The 25,411-nt window shown below is 36.3% G+C and overlaps 1 protein-coding gene and 1 long non-coding RNA gene across 4 annotated transcripts in view; one reads left to right on the forward strand and one right to left on the reverse strand.

Moving 5' to 3' along the window:
* ESF1 (ESF1 nucleolar pre-rRNA processing protein homolog) overlaps positions 1 to 25,411 on the reverse strand; it is a 61,569-nt gene that overhangs the window by 26,844 nt on the left and 9,314 nt on the right. Inside the window, exons 4-10 of one of the 3 annotated variants that reach the window (XR_014832823.1) lie at positions 24,960 to 25,073; positions 21,850 to 21,950; positions 20,107 to 20,259; positions 17,881 to 17,995; positions 15,392 to 15,539; positions 9,120 to 9,772; positions 7,426 to 7,971 (exon numbers count right to left, since the gene is read on the reverse strand). Coding sequence is in view for 1 of the 3 variants with exons in the window: in XM_001926068.7 (XP_001926103.4) it covers positions 9,611 to 9,772; positions 15,392 to 15,539; positions 17,881 to 17,995; positions 20,107 to 20,259; positions 21,850 to 21,950; positions 24,960 to 25,073 (793 nt within the window). In the remaining 2 variants the exon portion in view is untranslated. Of the gene's footprint in view, positions 1 to 7,425; positions 7,972 to 9,119; positions 9,773 to 15,391; positions 17,118 to 17,387; positions 17,996 to 20,106; positions 20,260 to 21,849; positions 21,951 to 24,959; positions 25,074 to 25,411 lie in introns of those variants that run through there. The other 2 variants (XM_001926068.7, XR_014832824.1) reach the window with 2 other exon arrangements.
* Positions 1,152 to 5,714, forward strand: LOC146395203 (uncharacterized). The gene is made up of 2 exons (XR_014832850.1): positions 1,152 to 5,090; positions 5,465 to 5,714. It is a non-coding gene; the product is annotated as an uncharacterized LOC146395203 (long non-coding RNA).

The following is a 25,411-nucleotide window of genomic DNA, read 5'->3' on the forward strand; positions in this document are numbered from 1 at the left end:
AATTATTAATGTTACCCCAGATTCATTTTAAGAAGGTCCCCATAAATTTCCACTGTATTTGGAAAATCCACCTACAAATTGGTGGCTTGAAATTCAGGTGTGTCTAATTGTTGTCTTCCCTGAGAGAGGTTTTGAATATAGAAGGTGTTAACATAAGGGCATTTTCAGGCTGTGGTACAACAAATATGGGAATTTTAAACAGATTAAATAACAACAAAAAAACCCTTCTTTAATAAAAATAAAAAGAAATGAAAAACACTTCAACCTCTTCAGCATTTCAATATTTAACAACTTTTCAAGCTAGATTTTTCTTGCTGCAATCTAAGTATTTTCTTTCACATTTACTGGGGCGAGTTTATGTAAGTAAACTATAATTCTGACTATTGCTAAAAACACTTCCCAAATGACTATTAGGAAAGCAGTGCTTTCCCAATATTTTCTCCATTATGATAAATATAAAAAATAATGTTTGTACAGCACACTGTAGTAAATGGAGGAGGCAACCAAAGAGGGAAATGAAGCTGGGGGCTCTGGTTGGGCTAAAGGCTAAAGGGATCAGTACTTAGGCATATCTATAATCCACAGGTGGTAAGCTGGTTGGGAAATATCTGAAATAGAGTATCATTTGAGGTTTAATTTGTGATTAATTCAGAGTTTACTTCATTGGCAATGTCCTCCAGGACAACATTAAAAGAAATTATAGAATGAGAGTAATACAGAATGAAAATAACATTAAAATTTGGGACTTCAATGTATATCCATAACTTGTCTTATAAGCAAGCACTGTTTTTATTTTTTATTTTTTCCTTTCTTTTTTGGCTGCACCCACAGCATATGGAATTTCCTGGGCTAGGGACTGAATCTGAGCAGCTACAGCAATGCCAGATACTTAACACACGCACTGGGTCAGGGATCGAACCTTCGCCTCTGCAGTCAAATCCTTAACCTGATGCACCACAGCTGGAACTCCCAGCAAGCACTGTTTTTATTCTTAGGGATTCTCTAGTAACAGAATCTATTAAAGAAATCTATGATAGGTCGAGCATTCTTTGTGTCCAATAAGGTATAAGAATTTTAGAATCCCAACTAGCAATATGTACAGCTAGAAGCCTGCAGTGTTTCAACAGCAAATGCAAAAGCTTTCCCTTGGCTTTTTTTTTTTTTTTTTTTTTTTTTTAAGCCTTCCGTTCAGAACAGCTTATTAATCAGAAGGCAGGCTTCTTAGACATTGTCACACATGTGACCCTGGCTGCAGACCAAAATGTTCGCATAATCTGAGAAGTCTGTGCTTCTGGCTCAAAATTATCCATCCAAAAAAATTAATTTAAAAATATTTTAAAATCTCTCTACATGCTCACAGAAAGCAGCAGCAATGAAATACATTTTTATGACTAAGCTGACAATACTTGGGAAAAGCTTTAAAGTCCAAGACAAACAGATTTCCTTAACATAGGCAAGCCATTTCTTAGAGAAGCATATACCTTCAAAGTACATGCTTCAATTTACCACTGAGGCACATCACTCCAAACACCAAGGGAACCGGCCTAAGTCAAATTGTTAGCACTCATCTTTTGACGTACACAGGATCAGATTTTCAAGTTTATGCCAAATAATTTTACAGATAAAATTTTTCCATGTCACCAAATGTGCAGACTAACAAGCTAAAGCCATACATACCTCTTGCTCATATGATGAGAACTATTCCCTACCTGCCCTCAATGAAGATTATCCTAAGAGAGGAAAGTAACTGTACATTCTTCCCCTAGTAGATTATAGCAGGCAAAGTGTTAATGTGAACTGAAAATAATATAAAGCTCTTCCAACAAGATATTTGCAGATTCAAACTGCTTAGCCACTAGTTTAAGCCACAAATATTTTTATCAGCTTTACCTTGGACCTCAAAGTTTAAAATTATCCTTGCATTATAATCAGTGAGCAACTGTCTATAGTGGTCTAACCAAAAGGGCATTGAAAATGGCTGGCAAATTCTTCAGAGCACAGGAATATGTCATATGGCCCCACAGCGGCATTAAATTTGGTATCAAACCAAAGTTCTACAGAAAGTACTTATGCTTTCTCCTTTATGTGGTTTCCAAACCTCAGTCTACTGTAGAAACTAGATGATTTTGTGTATTTTACTAGCATTTCTGAGGAGCCTTCATAAATCAAAAAATAAGAAACTCCCACTTAGCACCATGAATTGATGGAATTAATAGAACTGTTTCAAGATATGACAAAAGACATGAAGATATTCTGCTCTTAGGAATTTATCCCTAAAAAAACCCTAATATAAGGTATTATGTTATCCGTAACAGTGAAATATTAGAAAGAGCCTAAAACATAAGTCAGAAACACAATGGAATGTGATACAGACATTATGATTATAAACATTATTTAGAAACATGTAAAAATAACTATGAGAAATGAAGCAAAAAAAAGGAGAATGCAAAATAGAAGTTTAATACAATCGACCATGTGTACCCGTACAAGATTATCTATAAAAATGAATGTGTAATAGATACAACATGGAAGCAACCCGTGTCCATCAATGCAAAATGCATTGTACACACACACACACACACACACACACACCCCAGAGTATTATTCAGCCTTAAGAAGGAATGAAATTCTGATTTATGCTACAGCAGGCATGAACCTTGAGGACATCCTGCTAACTGAAAGAAACCAGTGATAAAAAGAACCCCAAATAACTGTAAGATTGAACTTATATGAGATAGCGCAGCCAACCTGTGTCCTCATGGATGCTAGTCAGATTCGTTTCCACTGAGTCACAACGGGAACTCCAGTATGAATGTTCTTAACACCACTAAACTGTAATCTTAAGTTTATGCTATGTGTATTTTACCATAATAAAAAAAAATTGGGGAAAAAATCAAATATGTTAAAGTAGTATAAGGTTATATGACTTTCCGACTTTAGAAAAAAAAGGACAGCAATAATGAAACTGCTGAGAGTAGTCTGAGTGAATTCTGTCAAAATAACATATGGAACATGTGTGAGAAAAATGACAGTTTGCTAGCCAGGCAGTTAGTATACAGAATGACGACGTGGGACAACCTCAAATAGAATAGGCAAAAGTTCTGCTTTAAAGACCAAAGAATTCACAACTTCAAACAAATCAGCATAGCTGTGGGCTGTGGGAAAACAATACATGAAACACTCTCTCTGTTCTTGAACCCACTTCAGGCAGATTGTAAATCTAAAGCAAAGTCAAAAAAAGTACTACTGTCTGGAAATGGTGGCTACAGATGCAAACAGTGCAACTGACATGATACACATGAAGAGAGGGAAGGACCACATTAAGAGAATCCTCCTAGATGCTTGCAACCAGAGGTCCTTACTGATTTACATATTTAACTGGGATCCTAAAAGAGTAGACTAATAAACCTAAAACTTCAAAAAGTATGGGAATTTTTAGCACTGTGTAAAACTACTACTATTACAAAAAACATCTTCAGTTTTTGCTTCAGATCTTTTTTTTTTTAAAGCTTTTTGCAAAACTTCCTACAAAATTAAATCTTAATATTAACAGAGTAAATTATTTTTAAAATAATCTAGGAAATTCTGAGAAATTTACTGGCAACTTTAGGGAGAAAATGTGCTAGCAATGTTTTTAGATAAACCTAGCTGGTTCTCATTTTCATTACACCTTCCATACATGATTCAAATGTTGCACTTTTATTTTTTTTTAAATAGCAAGAGGTTTCTGCGTATTACCTTACAAGGCCCTTAAATCCAGCAGTTAAGTGGATAATTTAAGAAAGGGATGCACAGCTAAGTTTTAAAATTTGAGCCACGTACTAGCTGTGTACAAGTTATGATAGTGTACTGCAAACTGGCTTCTTCCCCATTACCAAAACATAAAGCAAACTGCAAATTCTTTTTAGCTTATTTTAAGTTCAGTTTTCCATTTAGCGCTCTCTTGTACACTGAACTCAAAATTTTAAACATCTGGTTATTTTAAAAAAGTTCTGACCAAAAAAACATTTTTGTGACTCTATTTCAAATAATGGATACACTGGCAATAAAATGAAATAGAGATATAGCCAAAAGTAAATAGTGAACATGTTTTGAGATGTCTGAAAATTAAAGTGTTTGAAACTGAGCTGCTTAGCAAAATGAATGCCAACTGATTCAAAAACATTTCATTTCTAAAAGGAATGAATAAGACAATGGCACAGATACATGTTATTAATGTCTGTGTTTAAGCTGCCATTGGGTCACTGAAAAGAGAAATGGAGTTGGAATACAGGTGGGGGAAAAGAAAGCACAAAGGATAAAGAACAGATACCAGAAACAAGTTGAATTACAATTGTAAAGAGTGGAGGAAGGAGGAAGTGGGAAGGAAGAGTTGCACCCCCCATGTCCTGCCTCAATGAGTGGGAGTCAATAAAGGCTCCTTTTTGCAGGAGTCCCTCCTTCTCTGGCTTCTATGTCTCCTTCGAAAGGGTGGAAGTGCCATAGCTCTGGGTATTCCTGACAAGATCTCCCCGGTTATGTATGCACAGTCTTACCACTGGTACAGCTTTAAGATGTCAGAGCTCACCTTACTGTGTCCTTTATCTCTATGTAATTCTGTCATGACAACAAGTCTACAACTTCTAAACCATTCCTTCTCCTAAAAATACACTAAACATTCCTATTTCCCACCCTTCCTCATTAACGATGCCTTTCTAAACAAACAGTAGTCATGATCAGTCATTAATAGTTAACAAAATCCTCTGCTAATTTGAGTTTCATGAAAACCTGGTTCTCCTCTGGGGACACTGCTTCTCCCACAACCCTTTCAGGTGGGGAATTTTTCTCCCAGTCTGTCCATCTTATTACTCACTATCAACTCCAGTCCAGTCTGGCCTTCCTCCCAAAGCCTCCAACTTTGAATATCATGTTATCAAACTATACCACCATCTCCCCCTTATTGCAGATATCTAATGACTATAGTCAAGCCCCTCATTTCTTGCAGAGCTAACACTGCCACTCTCTTCAATTCTAGCCCTGTTGTAATTATGAGCCTTTCAACACCCTGAGCCTCACAGTTCAGTGGACTCTTCAAATTTTTGTGTGTGTGTGTGTGTGTGTGTCTTTTTGCCATTTCTTGGGCCACTCCTGTGGCATATGGAGGTTCCCAGGCTAGGGCTCAAATTGGAGCTGTTCCCACAGCAACACAGGACCTGGGCTGCATCTGCAACCTATACCGCACCTCAAAGGCAAGATCCTTAACCCACTGAGCAAGGCCAGGGATCAAACCCAAAACCCCATGGTTCCTAGTCGGATTCGTTAACCACTGAGCAGTGGCCTTTTCTATTATCTCTAAATTCAGAAACTCCTCCTAGGATCATAACTAGAACTGCCATCATCAAAATTGTAATCCCATCATCATCTTAATTTCAAGTATCCTACTCCTCAAACACTAGCTCCAGTCTTTTCATTTTATTTTCTTTAGTGTCCCAAGGCTAAAATTTTTTTTTTTTTTTTTTTTTTGGTCTTTTGTCTTTTTGTCTGTTGTTGTTGCTATTTCTTGGGCCGCTCCCGCGGCATATGGAGGTTCCCAGGCTAGGGGTTGAATTGGAGCTGTAGCCACCGGCCTACGCCAGAGCCACAGCAACGCGGGATCCGAGCCGCATCTGTGACCTACACCACAGCTCACGGCAACGCCGGATCCGTTAACCCACTGAGCAAGGGCAGGGACCGAACCCGCAACCTCATGGTTCCTAGTCGGATTCGTTAACCACTGCGCCACGACGGGAACTCCCAACTTGGTTATAATCTTAATTAATAAGGCTGACTAATCACATTCCCATGAGGAACTAAAATATCAACAGAAGGAGTAGTTCATCCTAGCTGTTAAACTGATGTACCTGTTATCTATTTCCCTTACTCTGAAGGAGTTAAACTCCTAATGTTACTATCCTGTATAGTCCCATGTGAAAAGATAGGATGTTTAACTAGTCTAAATTAAAATTTCTTTTAAAAACCAAGCCAAGCTACAGTCTAACTAGTGTTAGCGATTATTAAGAGTACTTATTTTCCTGAAGAGTTTAGTATTTTAGAAAGTCAAGCCACAGAAAAACTGATGGCTGCGAAAGTATAATCTCATACTGACCCCCTGTGGTTTACTGAAATATAACATCCACAGTCCTGAGTTTATGGCGATTGTTACTGGGGAACACACAATTTTTAAGATACATATTCGACCATATTATACACATAGGACATGAATAGTACACTATAACTTACAAAGTACTTTTCTAACATCTCAAATTAAGCAAGAAAGGTATTATTAGTCCCACTTTCTAAATAAGTAAACTGAGATCCTGAAAGGTAAGCTCACTTATCTCATTTAACATGTCTAATTGCAAATGACCCTTTACATTTACACCTACACAAACAGGAAACACACACACACACACACACACACACACACACACACACACACTTGTACTCACATCCATACCAAGGATTCACAGGTTAATATACCCCATCTGGCCTTCAAAAATGCTGTGGTTAAAGACTTAAGAAATGCATTATATAGCAGAATATCAATTCTCCTTCATTCAACTAAGTATAAATTACATACTGAATGTTGATGATAATTCCACGAAACTGGCTCTTTCATCATTGTTGAAGGCATTAAAAACTGGTATAGCCCTTTAGGAAAGCAATTTGGCAATAACCTCAAGACACAAAAAGTGTTTGCGTCCTTTCCTAGTAATTTCATTTCTGGGAAGTTATCCTATGAAAATAATTCAAAATATGGAAAAAGCTATAGATTATTTATAACATTCTAGATGTTTGGCATAACATTCTGAGATTTAAAATTTGAGGTTTGGATACTGGTAGTTTTAAGAGCCTGTGAGAGGACCACAGGTTGACCCAAAGCATATGTAAAGCTGCTATGTGAGTGAGGAAGTCATGGTACTAACTGGTGAGTGGGCCTGACTGCCAGCACTGGCTTCTCCTCGTGATTGCTACAAGTTCTCACATGCAGGGAGACATTTCTAAAAGGGGGGAGAGGGGCGTCTTTGTTAAAAAATCATTTTTATAAGTAAAAGGTCCTAAAATAGCAAGCCTATTACTTGGCTGGTGATGAAAGTGGAGAGATCTAAGAAAGTACTGGTATTTGTGGGTCTGGGGTTAGTAAATAGCCTTATATCAAATTTCTTTTCAATACCACAGGTCTATTGCAGTGAAAGGTTAGAAATATGATTAAATATTCAATAACAGAGGAATGATAAATTAAACCACAATCTACCTAATCACTCGGTGGCTGAATAAGGGTAATGGAATTGCAAATGATAATTTTTCATTTTACATTTTAAAAATATATTATATGACATTAATATCACATCCACAAATGGCAAAGTCAAGATGAGTCTAGAAATATAAAAAAAGGTTAACACACCATGGTCAAGTGAGATTTATTCTAGGAAAACTGTACTGCATAAATCTTCTTATGTATCACTTTTTGGTATTTACACTACATACAATTCATAAAGACAAAAGTTACATCTGACTACTCGACAGACCTCTAAAATATATGCTATAAACTTTTCAATCAAGTTTATTTTAAATCTTCTTTCTTAAACAGTCAATAGAAACTGTCATTTTAAAATAAGCTCATCTGAAATATCTTCATTCAAGAAGCTCATTCTAAGATCGGAAATAAGCTACAATTAATTATAAGATTTGACTTACAAGATAGAATTCAATTATTTCTTGGACCTCACATAAAAAACTGTCTTTACACATATCTCTGGGTGGTATGGCTGTACCCCCTCATTGTGAGACTTACTGACAAAAGACACTCAATCCTTGAAAGCAGCTTCTGTGCTTTTTTGTTGAATAATCCTAACAATATAGAGAATTCCTCCTTATATTACATTTTTTTTTTTTTTTTGGTCTTTTTTGCTATTTCTTGGGCCGCTTCCGCAGCATATGGAGGTTCCCAGGCTAGGGGTCCAATCGGAGTTGTAGCCACCGGCCTATGCCAGAGCCACAGCAACGCAGGATCCGAGCCACGTCTGCAACCTACACCACAGCTCAAGGCAACGCCGGATCGTTAACCCACTGAGCAAGGGCAGGGACCGAACCCGCAACCTCATGGTTCCTAGTCGGATTCGTTAACCACTGCGCCATGATGGGAACTCCTCCTTATATTACATTGAAGTCTACTTTCCTTCAACTTTTATCCACTGGCAAAAGCTCCAACTTCTGAGTAGTGAGTAAGTGAGATTAAGTCTTCATTTACATACTCATCCTGCAAGTACTTGAAAGTTAACTCTTACATCACTTTTTGGACTTTTCCTCTCCAGATTAAATTAATTGAGTTCTCTCAACCACTGTTCATAATGAGAATACTACCAAATTTCATTTTTTGTTACTATCACTTCCTGCAAAAGCCAAACACTTCAAATAAATGGGTTATAACACAGCACCATGTTCCTATGGAAACACGCAGTGGGGAGTTCCTGTCGTGGTGCAGCGGAAACAAATCTGACTAGGAATCATGAGGCTGTAGGTTTGATCCCTGGCCTTGCTCAGTGGGTTGAGGATCAGGCGTTGCCGTGAGCTGTGGTGTAGGTTGCAGACGCGGCTCGGATCTGGCGCTGCTGTGGCTCTGGTGTAGGCCAGCAGCTGCAGTTCCAATTGGACCCCCAGCCTGGGGACCTCCATATGCTGTGTGCGGCCCTAAAAAGACAAAAGACAAAAGACAAAAGACAAAGAAACAAACAAACAAAACACAGTGGAGAGGTGTGATCCTATTAAGTCTACTACAAGAGTCAATCAATCCTCAAATATCAAAATATACTAGTTCTTTTTCCTCTCAAATAAAGAAAACCTATGAAAACTGATGTTTTTTACTCTAAGCGCAAAAACATACTAGTTGTACGAAACAGAAGTAATTCAATATAAAATACTTAATTTTTTAACAGTAGTGTTATATGTGGTATTATTTCAACTGAAGATGAATTGAGTCTAAAAGTACCTAATCCCTGTCAAAAACTATACCCAGTTTTAAAAGATATACATAGAGGTAAAAAGCAGTAATCTGCAAAAACAATATCATTTGCAAAGGTACAAGGGGATTCGCCCAGGACTGTTAAAAAAGTTACTGAATCCTTCAATGTGGTTATAAATATCACTTACTATGCTATACTTCTTTGACTATTCAAAAATTGCAAAATTGAGATGGAAGACTATGTATTGCATATCTTGTGTTACTGAATTCTCACTAATTAAATTGTAGTAGGATTACTGGAGCGAAGTCCACTTATGAATTACTTATTTTGAAAGGAAGTCTAATGACTTTAGAATACATGGTGCTTGGATTTAAATTTCTATTCAAGATTCTGAGACTACTAGAATTAAATCTAGGAAAGGCCTACTTTCATAAATGAATAATTTTTAGTTTGTAAATTAAAGAATAAGCCAGCAAGACTCTAAAACGCTAGTCCCAAAGTGACTTAAATAATGTATGCAAATAGCATGTTAACTTCCTCACCAAAACAAGCCTGGAAAAGGTGATTTTTTTGTTTATGTTTTCAAAGAGTTGATCTTCTTTTATATGTAGTTAGTATCTAATTCTTACCTGGAACCCACTTAATTTCCATTTCCATATCATTTTCTTTGCCTTTCTTCTCTTTTTCTTGAATAACTTGCAAGAGCTGCCTATATTTAGCAATTTGTTCCTCATCATCCTTCTGAGTTCTTTTCGTTTTCCCATCTTCTTCTACATTGACCTCATCATCACCTAACAAAAAAAAAAAAAAATCAACTTCATTTAATACAGAAACAAGTCACTTCCAACTTTAGTGTTTCATCTCACAGTCACTCCAACACCCTTCTGAAAGATGTCAGATATACTGTAACGATAGAATGTCAAAATCAGATTTCAACTTAATGCTATGAATAAAGTGAATGACTTAGCTCTTGTTCATAATAAACATTAGCTGCAATATAAATTAGCAGTGTCACAGTAGTATACTTGGAAATCTGTTTTTATTAAAACTCGAATTCCAAAATAATCCTGTTATCATGTACCATTCACAGTCTTCTCCTCCCTGTAAGCAAGACAGGAGGGATGGCAATTTATTTCTCTTTATGTCTCCTACCATCCAACACAGTGGCTTTAAAATGTATGGTCCATAAAAGGAGTCTGAATACTGTTGTAATGCAGCTGACACAGGGATTTAGCTGTTCATGCCGATGACACAGATAAAGGAAGTTGTTTGTAATCCAAAACAAGAATAATGAGTCCTTTGCATTTGACAGTGGGCAAACATGGTTACTCTTAGGATCTCATTAATAAGAATAAAAATGAGTAAATCAGAAGTTTGTGCAATTAACTTTCCCATGTGGAAAATACTCACATTTCCATTTTAATTTTATAAAAATAATTACAATACAAAGGAATAGTATAAAATTCATGGGCAACAAACCCCAAAGAAAACTAATACGTGAAAAGATTGGTCGCTCTGTATTTCCACTGTAATTCTCCAAGTCAAAAACATAAATTAAGAACCTCCGTTTTAATGCGAAACATACAGACTTACTGAATTAACTAAATGTAGTAAAGGAAAATTTTGAAGCAGCATACAGAAGACTCCCTCTTCTACGAGTTATGACTAACTGGTCACTAAGTGTCTGACATTAAGCATTTAGCTGTGAAACAACAATGTTAACAGATTGTCCTTATATCTTCAAAAAGGTGATATGAAAAAAAAAATGGGTAAGTAAATGTTTTTATAATTTTTTTTCTCTAAACGAATAAAAAATAGTCCAGGACATTCTTTCCATCCTATCACACTTTTACATTTTCACTCACACAGCTGAAATTCATTTTTTTCCTGTTTGTGCTTTGTGCCACAATAATAATGTTGGATGGAATTCTGTCATGTATCCCGTAATTCAATGGATAAAACATCAGGAACACATTAACAAAATGGCAATGTATTTCTTTCTATTAAAAGCTTACTTCTGAAAACATAATTAGAAGCAAGCTCCTTCCAGGTTGAAATTTTAGTGGTAAGTCTCTGATGGCCTACTTTAAATTGATTTTTTCCAGTACTAAAATTTTACTTTCTGAAGCTCTAAAATGTGGGTTAACTCATGTAAGTCTGTTTTTCCCCAATTCAAGGACAATACTTTGTGAAAGCCGTAGTACTATATATAAGGAGTAGGGGAAAAAAAACCAAAACTGTAACAGTAAGAAGCCCTGCTGTGATCTCTTAAAAACTACAACAGGAACATCAAGTAACTCTAAGGCATTGTATATATCAGAGGTACTAAATTACAGATTAAAGTAAGCTTGCAATCAATTAAAATATTGAAGGAAAAAAACTCATGCTTTCAAAAATTTAATTAGCATACTGCAAATAAAAAGCCATTAATCCTTACAGTTTTGGAATTAAAAACATATGATATGAGGTGGTATGATAAGATTTTACATACATTATCTCAGTTTTTTCAACCATGAGCAGGTACTATTATGATCCTCATTTTACGGTGATGAAGAGAAAGGCACAGAGGCTAAGAACACCTAACCTGTATAACTTCACTATGTGGTGAAGTCAGTATTTGAAATTAGCAAAGCCCAAGACCTTAACAAGAATATATCAACAAATTGATCATTATTTTCCCACAATATCTGCTGCCCTAATGTCAACAATGTCATTTTAAAATCTAGTGCAGTACTCCAAAACCAATCAAAAAACCTATTTGAAAAACTTTATCCAATCTTCACAAGAATACATGGAATGCTTTTTTCCCCTTTATCTTAGAGCTGCTAGTAAAGAAAAACTATCCAGAATTTTCAGAAAAGAGATGAGTGACCAAGTAGATATATAAATAAAAAGCATATAAACTGATATATTTATGGAGGAAAAAACATAAAGGCTATTTGAAAGACTCAGCTTTTCTGAATACACTAGAAATAAAATGGCCACTCACCTGTTTGGAATGCCAAAGAAATTAATAAGCAAAAGCAACTGAACCATTCAATATGAAGGCATTTGTGCCCAACATAACTACCAATGCAAATCATAAACTTTTTTCAAAGACTGTTAAATATCTAAGAAATTATGTAGTTTTATTAATAGATTTCTGAATAAAAAAACTATAATGATTAAACAGGATTTTCCATTCCATATGTGAACACAATTCAAGAGTAATATTTTATGAAAAACTGAACAAATTAAGCAATATTTTTTTTGTCTTTTTAGGGCTACACCCATGGCACATGAAAGTTCCCAGACTAGGATCAAATCGGAGCTGTAGCTGCTGGCCTATGCCACAGCCAGAGCAATATGGGATATGAGCCGCACCTGCATCATACACTGCAGCTTACGGCAATGCCGGATCCTTAACCCAATGGGTGAGGCCAGGGATCGAACCTATGTCCTCATGGATTCTAGTTAGGTTCGTTACCACTGAGCCACAACAGGAACTTGAAGCATTATCTTCATTAGTCTAAAAGGAACAACAGTGATAGGCCAATCATACGGTATTAAGAAAGTTAAGGTCTAACAGTCCCATGAAAATACTAAAGAAGTGTTTAGGATTTAATTATACTTTTTTTAATTTTTAAGGCCACACCCAAGGCATAAGGAGGTTCCCAGGCTAGGGGTCAAATTGGAGTTGTAGCTGCTGGCCCATGCCACAGCCACAGCAACACAGGATCCGAGCCATGTCTGCAACCTATACCATAGTTCAAGGCAACACCAGATCTTTAACCCATTGAGTGAGGCGAGGGATCAAACCCGCAACCTCATGGTTCCTAGTCAGATTTGTGTCTGCTGTGCTATGACGGGAACTCCCTCAAAAAATTTTTTAGATAAAGATATAGACAGCCTGAGAATTTCTGCTTCCATGAGTGGGAAGCTAGGTATACTTCAGACCAATCCTTTTACTGAGGACATCAAGTTGGATGAGATCTTTAAGAAATCTTTTTTAAAGTTTCAAAGGGGTTTAAAAAAAAAAAAAAAGAAAACTTCAAAGAATCAACAGATTAGTGAAGAATTACAAAATCAAAATCTAGAGGCGGGTCATCAGAGAGATAACTCCAGTGTTTAAGAACTAATTTGCCCTAATAGCATTTATTGACCTAGCAAAGAAACAGCTGTGAAATTCAACTACAGTTCTGGCAGCCTAGAAGGCCAAAAAGACAAAAGTTAAAGGACCAAGCAGTATGCCCACATTTAGCAGGGACCCAGAAGGATATGTACTCCAGGGCAAGGGTCACCCAGATGTAAACTAGCTCTTCACTAGCTCCAGAGTGATGTGGTCCAGAATGACTGGAGCAAATAAAAGTTCTCTCATACTCTTACCTCAAATAACAAACAGGAACAAGTTAACCTGGCACACAAACAAGAGAAACAGGTTGTAAAGTAAAGGAAATCAACCCCAAAAGATTTGAAATAAATACTGAAATTATCAGACACACACTATAAAAACAAATTTCCTCTATTTACAGAAATAAAGGGTTGAAAATATCTGCAATGAGTAAAAAACTGTAAAAAACAATGTTGCTGATTTAAAAAATAGTTCACCTGAACTTTTACAAGTTAAAAAAAAATATAACAACAACAACAAAACTCACAAACCTCAATGAATAGTCTATAAGCAGATTCAAAACTGCTAAAAGAGAATTAGTGACCTGGAAGATAGATAAGAAAAAACATTCAGAATGCAGCACAGAAAGACAATTGACAAAATATACAGGAGAGTAGCAACATGACAGAACAGAACCTAACGTATATCTAGTAAGGGTCCCAGGAGAAGGGAGAAGAAATACCTGAAGAGATAATGGCTGAGAACAGTCTAATAGTGATGAAAGATACCATGCCACAAATTCAAGAAACCCAACAAATGCCAAGTACAAAAAAATCTATTCTTAGTTCATAGTATACTGTAGAAAGACAAAAGGAAAAACTTTAAAAGCAATGAAAGAATAAAATCCAGGCAACTTTCAAAAGACTTAAAAACGTTCTGACAGCTGACTTCTCAAAAACAACGAAGCCAAGAAGTCAGCAGAATATTATTGTCAATGTGGTGATGGGAAGGACTATCTACCTAGAATTTTTTAACCAGTGAAAATATCTTCACAAATGAAGGCAAAATAAGGACACTTTTAGATCAAACCAAGACTCAAGAGAGTTTGACAGCAGCAGGTACTACCAGAAATCGTCAAGAGTATACTTAAGGCAGAAGGAAAATGATCCTAGAGATAAGTATGAGATTTAGAAAAGAACAAAGAGTACTATTGCGGCTCAGAGTATAATGAACCCAACTATGTCCGTGAGGATGTGGGTTTGATCTCTGGCCTTGTTCAGTGGGTTAAGGATCCAATGTTGTTGTGAGCTGTGGTGTAGGTTGCAGACATGGCTCAGATCCTGCATTGCTGTGGCTGTGGCACAGGCCAGCAACTACAGCTTCAATTTGACCCATAGCCTGGGAACTTCCATATGCTGCAGGTGCAGCCCTTAAAAAGAGAGAGAGAGAGAGAGAGAGAGAGAGAGAGAGAGAGAGAGAGAGAGAAGAAGGAGAAAAAGAAGTAGGGAAAATGCGGGAAAATTTAAACAAAGCAGTGATATTAATGTCCTGTGGGACTTGAGTTACAATACACCAGATAGCATGAAGCTGTTTTAAGATTCCTTACATTCTGTAGGAGGGTAAAAATGTTAATTAGCATTAAACTTTAATAGGATGCAAGTCAAAATTTGTAGGATAATCACTAAATGAACAGAAAGAGTCTATTTTCTAAACTAATTGAGCAGAAAAATGGAATGTTAAAAAATACTCCAAAGGAAGCTCTTAGTTTAAGAAAAGGGGGGTAATGAAGCATTTTACATCTTTCTCTTTCTTCTTTGGCTGCCTTGTGGCATATGGAGTTCCCAGGCCAGGGATCATATCCAACCTATAGATACCATCTACACTGCAGCTGCAGTAATGTCAGATCCATCACCCACTGTGCCAGGCCAGAGACTGAACCTGCATCCCAGAACTCCAGAGACACTGCTGATTCTACTGGGCCACAGTGGGAACTCCGCATTTGACAAGTTTAACTGATTGCATAACTACATGAATCATGACAAGTCTAAAAAGCCAGACTTTTCTTGTGAGGTCAGGGTTTTAAAAAAAAAATGTTTATGGTTAAAGAAATTCAGGCAAAGAAGATACCTTTAGATAAAAAATTTCAATTACCATCTACAGGTATGTATAATACTGTATATGTGAGCACGCTTTACAGACAGTTTAAGGATTAGTTTGGTACTTTCTTTTAAGCTACTATCAAAGACATACTTCTGTTAGCCAGTCTAGATTAGGCATTTAAATGCTTATAAATATACAACACCAAAAGATGAATACATACCCTGTAGCTCCTCTTCTATCTCCTCTTCATCTTCACTAGAAGAAGCTAAGTAGGCTTGAAAATCCATGTCCAAAAGCTCTTCCTTTTTAAATTTCCTGTTGAGTGTTGTAATTCTTTCGTGATCAGTTTCATCCCAAGTGATCTCCACCTTTCACCAATGAATAAGAAAAAAATAAAAAATAAAAATGAAAATGTTGGCAACCCAAACTTTTTGAAGAACAAGTTAAACTTGGATGTTTAACAGTAAACTAATAATGTTAAGATGTGCTGAAACAAATAACATGGTTAATAAAAAATATTCTACCTGTGGAAAGGGAACCATTTCAATTAACCTGTGCCTTCCTCCTCCTAAATGCAAGGCATCCCATTATTGAGAGTAAAAATTCATCAATATGTGGAATGATTGTGGCGGAAAGAAATAAGAAAATGCACTAGTGAAAAAGTTAACATTATGAATGAATCAAATCATGTTTTTCATCTGGAGCTCTAAGCATTTCAAGAGTTCTACAAACCATCTGAAATTTGCTGAAAAGGGAGTTCCTGTTGTAGCTCAGTGAGTTAAGGACCCAACATTGTCCCTGTGAAGATGCAGTTTCAATTCCTGGACTTGTTCAATGGGTTATGGATCTGGCGTTGCAGCAAGCTGTGGTGTAGACTGCAGATGAGGCTCGAATCTGGTGTTGCTGTGGCTGTAGCGTAGGCTGCAGCTGCAGCTCTAATTCGACTCCTAGCCCAGGAACTTTCATATACTATAGGTGCAGCTGCAAAAAATTTGCTGATAAAACTTTCGGTACAATCTCAGTGCGGTCCATTTTCCAAAAGAGATTAAAAGCCACTGATGAGAAAGACATCTATTGGCTGGAAGTACAGTAAACCTCCCACAACACAGAAATTCATCTATAACATGGTCTCATGATTAGCTCCTGTCCTCTATGCAGCCCTCATACTCAGAGTGTGGTTGGAGGAGGTTTTATCTTCATCACAGGGTGGGTCCTTCATCCTTGTGTTTTCCCTCAGGCTAATATCCCCCAGATCAGGACAACAAAATCGGCATCAATTAACCAAAAGAACTGATCCTTAAAATGGTTGCCACTGTCACAGAAATTTCAGCTAGTCATATGACTCAGAATTATTCCTATTCTGATAATTAAGACCAAGCTGATGACCACAAAACCACTGTTGGAACTGGGATAGATATGGCTAATACGGCCAGACTGTAGGAACTCCAGACTGGCTGGCTGGACAGGCTTGCTTATTTTTAGTACTGAAAAATGACATGATCTTACATTTTACGTGACTGAATCTCTCAGACTTCATTTATTATATAATGGTGGGTTTTCACTATACTGAGTAACTAATCAAGGTCATACAGTATCCATAGGCTGCAGGTAACAGCTCTCCCTCTGCCACCAGCCTTTTCTCAGAAGAGCACAGTGGTTTGTTACAAGACAGGCAACGAGAAGCCTGTACAGCTCCTACAGAGTCCAGCTGTGGACAGAATGTATAAGGGGTGGATGAGCAGAGAGAAGCTAGATAGCTGAGTAACAAAGTAATTCAATAAACATCTTTTGCTGTTCATTATTAAGCATTAATGTGATATCTAGTAGTCCTGAATTATTCTACTTTACTTATTTTTACAACTTTGGATCATATCTGCAGAAAAAATGTTTTAAATTTTCAGGTTTTTTTTTTTTTAATTTCTAAAGTTTTATTAAAGTATAGTTGACTTACGGAGTTCCCGTCATGGCTCAGTGGAAATGAACCCAACTAGGAACCATGAGATTGCGGGTTTGATCCCTGGCTTTGCTCAGTCGGTTGAGGATCCGGCGTTGCCACAAGCTGTGGATATAGGTTGCAGATGTGGCTCGGACCTGGCGTTGCTGTGACTCTGGCATAGGCCAGCAGCTACAGCTCTGGTTAGACCCCTAGCCTGGGAACCTCCACAAGCCGCGGACGCAGCTCTAAAGAGACAAAAAAAAAAAAAAGTATAGCTGACTTACAACGTTGTGATAATTTCTGCTGTACAACAAAGTGATTCAATTATACTATATACACACATCCATTCTTTTTCAGATTCTTTTCCTGTATAGATTATCAAAGAATATTGGGTAGAGTTCCCGGTGCTATGCAGCAGTTCCCCGTTGGCCAATGATTCCATATACCAGTGTGCATATGCCTGGTTTTGGTTTTAAATGTGATTTGAAGTAATCTGTTACCTCCTTCCCCCTACTCCCTAGGATAATAATAAATGACATACTACTTATTAAAGGCATAATAAAAATCTGAAATTAGGTTCAAATGGATGTTGTAAATAAAATGCAAATATACTTGCATCTCATTTCTACTTGTACTTATTCATTAAAATTGAGTACTTTCCATTTCTAAAGGTACAAGAATACTTTCCATTTCTAAAGATGCTACAAGTAAATAATGAAGCTTTTCCTTAAAGCAATGAAGTTAGCTATACATTTTCAAAAGTTAAGAAATACCGTTGATGTTCCCATTGCAGCAGAAGTGAAATATTTTGGTTTATATGCTGTTAAATCCACTTCTGAGGCTACATCCTTGGGCTCATCATCAAAAGTAATATCATCTGGTATAAACCTAAGAAACAAAAAAACAAATTTATTTAACCATATGCTGCTGTGATAAACAACCAGAGTTTAGATTCTCTAATTAGGTGTAGTTTATACATAAATACTATGTAAGAGATTCTACAGAACACACATGTAGATGTTAGAAATAACCTTGGCATAAAGTTTTTGAAAATCATAAGCTATAAATCTGTAATTCCCCTAAATTTGAGTAAACTCTGTGTAGGGAGAAACCCTGCATTAGGAGTTAGTTATTATGAAATCAGGTGTAAACACACATGGGTCCCTCATGTTTCAAAAAGATCCAGATTCCTGACAGCACAGTCACTAGCGTCTTATATATTCTGAAGAGCAAACAGAATTATTAACGAGTAAGTGTTCTGAGTATAAAGCATCATACAAGTGAGGTGTCACTGAAAATAAGGAAAAGCTCAAGGATGATTCCACAAGACTAAAAAAAAAACCTCAACAATATTATTCTTATAGTTTTTTTCACAAACAAATAGCTTTCAAATGTAAATTAACCATTGTAACTGTCTGACAATTCTTAGGCATTAGGCTAAAAGATGGGAAGAAAAAAGCAAAGAGAAATGATCCATGGTTACTGTATTTAAGCATAAATTATATTGGAGATTTTATTTCCACAGACAAAAAAAACATGTGCTGTATATTCCATCAAAACTGATTTTTGAGTGGAGAAATGAATAATTAAGGTTTCTTAGATATATATAATATCCTTCATATATACTTCTACACACTTAGAAGAGAAATAAATATCTGAAGTGAATATTTTAAATGTCATCAATATGCATCCTTTTATATTTCAATACAGATAAAAGAAAGGTTCCCTAGATAAAAGGATGGCAGCAGAAATTCAATTTTCTTTTCCCAAGTTATGCATGACAAAATAAAAAGGAATGTAAGTTTTTTCCACAGTTGCTGATCTTATTTTCTAGATAGTGCCAGAGCTTATTCTAACAATGTATGAAAATGTCCCCCAAAGGAAACAGAACAAATTAATCCTGAAAAGAACATGTGAACATGAATTTCTGATACCCGAAGAGTGTGACTTTTTAACAACTGTTTGGTAACTACCATCTAAACACTCAAAATGAGAATCTCCTATTAAAATTGTTAACAGAAATGAGAAGGAAATGGCTTGTTTGATAAGATATGCCCTTCGTGCTATATAAGCATGCTAAATACCTTACCCCAAATTACTAATTCAAAAAACTGCATTTGTATTTTTCTATGAGTTAGAATGCTTTTGAAGTATGAAAGCCAAAGAGACTGGGAATTGATGCTTTTTTTCCCCCCCCTAAAATATTTCATTTTGAGAACAAAGCCTCTAACAAACCTGGATACAAAGAAGTGATTTCTATCGAAAGTGGTACAGTAGAATGGTTTACTGGGTTCAAAGAATGAGGCTAATAATAAAATGGTACAGTTCAGCCTCCCTGTTTCCTTAGAACAGACATTCACAACCACTTGAGGTTTTTCAGCTCAGGTCAGTAAGCAGGAGCACATGGAGAAATAATGCCCAAGTCTGAATGCAACACCATCCATTCACTGAGCAGCATTGACCGAGACCTTTCTGTGATGATGGCAGTGTTCTGCATCTGTTCTGTCCAAAGTGTGGCCATTAAGTATTTGAAATGTCTAGTGTGACTAAGCAAAGAAGTTTTAAATTTTCAAAATTTTTAATGAAATAAATATAAATAAGCCAGCTACAACTGTTGGCTACTGTATTAGGTGGCAGAAATCAAGAGACAGCAAGTTCCTCTGCCCCACCTCAATGCTTGTTAAAAAGTTGTTTCACTTGGTTCCAAGATATAAAGAGAGGTACAAAGAACTATCACTAAATAAAAATCATCATCCTAAAAATATAGCTGACATATTTGAAAGGACATTGGGTGATAAATCATACCTAATATGTCAGCATTTTCTCATTCTAGTTTTCTTTCTTATGAGTGATGTTCTACAGGAGAGAGTTCACTCAAAAGTCAAAAAAAACCTCTTTTAGAATATGAAAACACAGAGAGCACTACTAGTTCTGACATGTCAGTTCTTAAAATCACATTGTGCTGCAAGATTAAATTGGTAAGACACACATGAGTTTACCTTAGATCTATGAAGGAACAGCTACTTTCGAATTCCAGGCCATCACAATCCTCATAAATTTTAGCGGCTGTTTCAGGAGAGTCACAGTCAACTACTGCATAATAGTATTTCAGTCGCTTGAACTGATAATCTCTCAGTTTTTCTCTAGAGGTCCTAAAAGGGGAAAAACTCATTAGGCTTACTTAAACAAGAACACAATACCTAGCTCCCTTTAAAAAATAAATCTAATTGTTTCAAGAAAAATACATTACAAGCTGGCATTCACTCCAACTGATCCTTTACAACTTTGCCTTCATTAACACTGAATACTTAATTTCAATGAATAATTTTGACAAGGTACAGGCTAGGGATTTTGATTGGAATTTGGTATTTAGAAAAGGAAAGCAGGAATTGTACATGTTTCCCTGTGATTTTAATTCTTAGAGCAGTTATTACTTTGCTTCATTATCGCATATATCCTTCTCAAGCAAAATCACTGCAGAGGATCACTCTATTATAAAATATGCTAGGAAAGCATTAACTTTTACTATAAAGAATTTCCTGATTTTGTAAAACTTTATTCTAGATTTGTGTCTTGTCAGTCTAAATGGTTACAAGGTAAATTTACTAAAATAAGACATATCCTTTGGGGGTTTTAATTTGCTCTCCTTTGCCACCAGTTTTTTAACCACCATTTTTAAGTGCACGTATAGCTCCACCTAGTGGATTTAAAATTTTTTTCTATACTACACATTATAAAGAACTTTTATCATTCATCTATTTTTCTATCTAATCCTTTTTGGTATTTTTTTTTTCATTTTCTTTTTAAAATTTAAGTATGATTGATTTACAATGTGTGCCAATTTCTGCTATACAGCATTTATCCTTAAGTAAAAGTATATAATATGAACGTAAATAGCTTTTTTTCGTCTTTTGTCTTAGGGCCGCACTCTTGGCATATGGAGGTTCCCAGGCTAGGGGTCTAATTGGAGCTGTTGCTGCTGGCCTAAACCAGAGCACAGTAACGCCAGATCTGAGCCATATCTGCGACCTACAGCACAGCTCATGGCAACATCAGATCCTTAACCCACTGAACCTGCAACCTCATGGTTCCTAATCAGATTTGTTTCTGCTGCGCCATGATGGGAACTCCTGAAGGTAAATAGTTTTACCCACTTATATAGAAAGCAACATCTCAGGAAAAAAGAAAAACCTACTAATTCAGAGCAATGATGCTGAGAACTCTGAATCAGTTTAATCATAACTGTTTTTCAAACTATAATAATTATTTTCATGAATACAGAAATATAAATACAGAGAAAATGTTGATGGGAGTTCCTGTAGTGGCTCAGTAGTTAACGAATCTGACTGGCATTCATGAGGATACAGGTTTGACCCCTGGCCTTGCTCAGTGGGTTAGGGATCCAGCATTGCTGTGAGCTGTGGTAGAGGTCACAGATGTGGCTCGGATCCTGCACTGCTGTGGCTGTGGTGTAGGCTGGTAGTTACAGCTGCGATTCAACCCCTAGCCTGGGAACCTCCATGTGCCATGGGTACGGCCCTAAAAAAGATAAGAAAAAAAAAAGAAAAGAAAATGTTGATGGACTAGCATGCCACCTCCCACAGACTTTATTTAACCTGCTATTTCAACCATGAATGGCACAAGTGTAAACTTTAGTCCCAACTATTAAAGTGACCAAAATTCTTAATTAGTGACATGAACTTATAGGAGGTTTAGTTTTATTTTCTAGAGTGATTTGTTACCAGTCCTTTTCAGGGGCATCTTCAGGAATGCTTAATAACTCCACTGGTCCTTGAACTTGCTCTTCCTGCATCCTCTGCTTTCCAAACTCTGAAGGATATATCTAAACACAAAAAATAAGATCAATGTAATTTATACTTCCCTTTTCTTATAATATCCAGACCTGACAAGGTCAGGAACTCTAAGAGTTACAACTGGACCCAATGAAAACAGCAAGAATGACTCACTTTCAAAGTCACTATAGGAAGCTAAAGCATCCTGAGGAGCAGTCTTTGCTGCTTTGGTTGGTGAACAACAGATGTGGGGCTTAAGGACAAAACGAGAGTATCTCCTCCATATGTTCTGAGTTCCAACGGAAAAATTAAGAAAAGAAAAACAAGATTCTAAGCTCATGGAATGCAATGTAAACACACACATGAAAAATGACTGGATTATATAATTTAAATGAAATATATGAAAATGATTAAAGAAATATATAAAACATAAGTAATGAAGAAAAACAATTCTGTAATCCCCAACTTATCCTTAAGTCATATCATTTATCCAATGCTTGCTTATTATTATTTTTTTTTTTTTTTGCTTTTTAGAGCTACACCCATGGCATATGGAAGTTCCCAGGCTAGGGGTCAAATCAGAGCTACTGCTGCTGGCCTCTGCCACAGCCATAGCAATGCAGGATCCAAGCCGTGTCTGCAACCTACACCACAGCTCCCGGCAATGCCGGATCCTTAACCCACTGAATGAGGCCAGGGATCAAACCCACAACCTCATGGTTCCTAGAAGGATTCATTTCCAATGCTCTAGGACAGGAACTCCCTCCAATGCTTTCTTTTAAAGAAATTCTTTAAAAAGAAAAGCACTAAAGATAGCAGTTCTCATTGTAGCTCAGTGGGTTAGGAACCTAACACAGTGTCTGTGAGGATACAGGTTTGATCCCTGGCCTTGCTCAGTGGGTTAAGGATCCAGTGTTGCCATGAACTGCAGTGTAGGCTCACATTCAGCATTTCCATGGTTGTGGCAGAGGCCTGCAGCTACAGCTCCAATCTGACCCTTAGCCCAGGAACTTCCACAGGTGCAGCCGTAAATAAAAAGAACTGAAGACAATCTTACCACATAGATTAGATATAGTCTTGGTATAAAAATGATTCACGCTCACCTGAATTTGGTATTTTTCTTCTTGGCTACTTTTGAGAGTCAAGAAATATAACTGTATTAATTTGCATTGTTTTGATATTACTGGGCTTACTATTCATTAACTAATGTACGCTTTTTTGAGTTGTGTGAAATCTGTAATTTATCAACTAGAGGACCGAAGCTTTTCTTACTAATCTAAGTGGCATATAACAGGTTTCAATGGAGAAGTTTTTATTTATTTATTTATTTATATTACTCAATGAATTTATTACATTTATAGTTATACAATGATCATTACAATCCAATTTTATAGGCTTTCCATCCCACAACCTGGAGAAGTTTTTAGTATACGTGTAGTCACATCTGTTCATTCTATGTGTTTTTTTTTTCTTCTTTTTAAGTTTAGAAATTCTTACTATTCATCTCCTGCAACAAAAAATTTAACAAAAACACTATTTATTCTGCCTGTGGTTTGATTTTTAATTTTTTTCTTTACTTCATCTGGAGTTTATTTGGGGCTATTTGAGGATCTGAACTGAGTTCTTTATACAAAGACTTGTCCATTTGTTCCAATACCATGTGTTTAAGAAATTAGTTTTGATCTAAATTATCATATAAACTCTTTCATTTACCTAGTCCAGTCTATCAAGTTGTCCTGATACTTTTATCTACCAAAACCTGTTAATTCTTGCAGCATTATATGTTTAGATATTGTAACTGGTAGTAGGGTAAATCTTTTTATATGTGTATGATTTCTCAAAAATTTATACAGCATTCTCATTTATTTATTCTTTTAGAATAAACTGGTATCCTTTTTCTTAACTTTCATTTGAACTGAGATTTATTTACTTATTTATTTATTAGTTTTATTTGGCTGTGTCCAAAGCATGTGGAAGTTTCTGGGCCAGCGATCAAACCTGTGCAACAGCAGTAACCTAAACCACAGTGGAGGCAACACTGGATCTTTAACCTGCTGCACCACGGGAAAACTGAACTGAGATTTTGAATAAAAGTAGACTAAAACTACAGAATTGACATCTTAAATATTTAAACAGAACAATAATAATTTCGAGCTGTTTCTGGTACTGTACTAAACAATTAGTGTGATCTCTGTTTCATTTAATGCTTACCACTACTTTAAGAAATAGTTTATACCTGCTTAGAGAAGAAAACACATTTGAGACATTTACTAAAAAAAATGTGCAAGATCAGAGAGCATGTATCAGAAACAAGGTTTGAATACAGGTCTGTCATTATGCAATGCCTAGCTTTTCTTTTTGCTTTCTTTTTCAGGGGGAGGGGGCCAGGGATCCCATAGGCCAGGGATCAGATCCGAACTGCAGTTTTGACCTACACCACAGCACCTGCAGCAACACTGGATCCTTTAACCCACTGTGCTGGGCTGGTGATTGAACCTGCGTCCCAGTACTCCAGAGATGCTGCTGATCCTGTTGTGCCACAGCAGGAACTCCAAAGCCTAGATTCTTAATCACTATGTTGTCTCTCAAGAAATACGATATTTCAAAATTTAAGTTTTTCAAGTATTACTTATCAAGCGTTATAGTTTACTTCACATAGGTCATGTATTTAAGGTAATTTTCAGCACTTTTACATGCTGCTGCTAGTAAAAACTGAATATGATCCAAGCCACATCTGTGATTATGCCATAGCTTGCGGCAACACCAGATCATTAACTCACTGAGTGAGGCCAGGGATCAAACCCACATTCTCATGGATACTAGTTAGGTTCTTAACCTGCTGAGTGACAACGGGAATTCCTCTTTTGGTTTTTAAATTATACACAATCATGTAATTGATCAATAATTTTATCTCTTCCTAACTTTTATACGTATTACATCAGTTTGTGCCTAACTGTACTGGACAACTTCAAGATTATTTCCCAAAAACTATGACTTAAAAATGAGATTTAACTTAAAATGCTTAGAAATAGTTACTTCAAAATGAAATCAATTCTCACCTTTACAGAAAATACAACACCTCCTTTTGGTTTAAATGAATTAAACAAAGCCAGCAAATCTTTTGCCTTCAATCTATCCCAGTCCATGTTGCAAACTGCTAATCGACGTGTAATCTAAAAAATGAGAAAAATTAAGTATTACATTAACTGTATCATTTCCAATGCTTGTAAAATTAAGACACTAAAAATGTAATGCCTTCTGTCCCCCAAATCCTGAAATCATTAATATAGTATTTATCTAATTGGTTTCAGTAACTGCCAACAGAAAAGTACTTTCTCTTACTTGGTTCTTAGTTTTTGAATTAGAACACGATGACGAGCTGATTCTTTAACTGTCAGGTTTGTTAAGCTAAGCTATTCTGCCACCCACTGTGTGAATAGGAAAGCTGAGTATATTACTCTACAGCACTTCTAACAGGTGCGGCAGGAATTGAAACATAACTTCCAGCTAA

Source organism: Sus scrofa, chromosome 17, assembly GCF_054392235.1.
Source record: "Sus scrofa isolate SSC_HxYL_T2T_F1_AM1 chromosome 17, Sscrofa_HxYL_maternal_Yorkshire_Landrace_v2.0, whole genome shotgun sequence".
Classification (NCBI taxonomy): Eukaryota; Metazoa; Chordata; class Mammalia; order Artiodactyla; family Suidae; genus Sus; species Sus scrofa.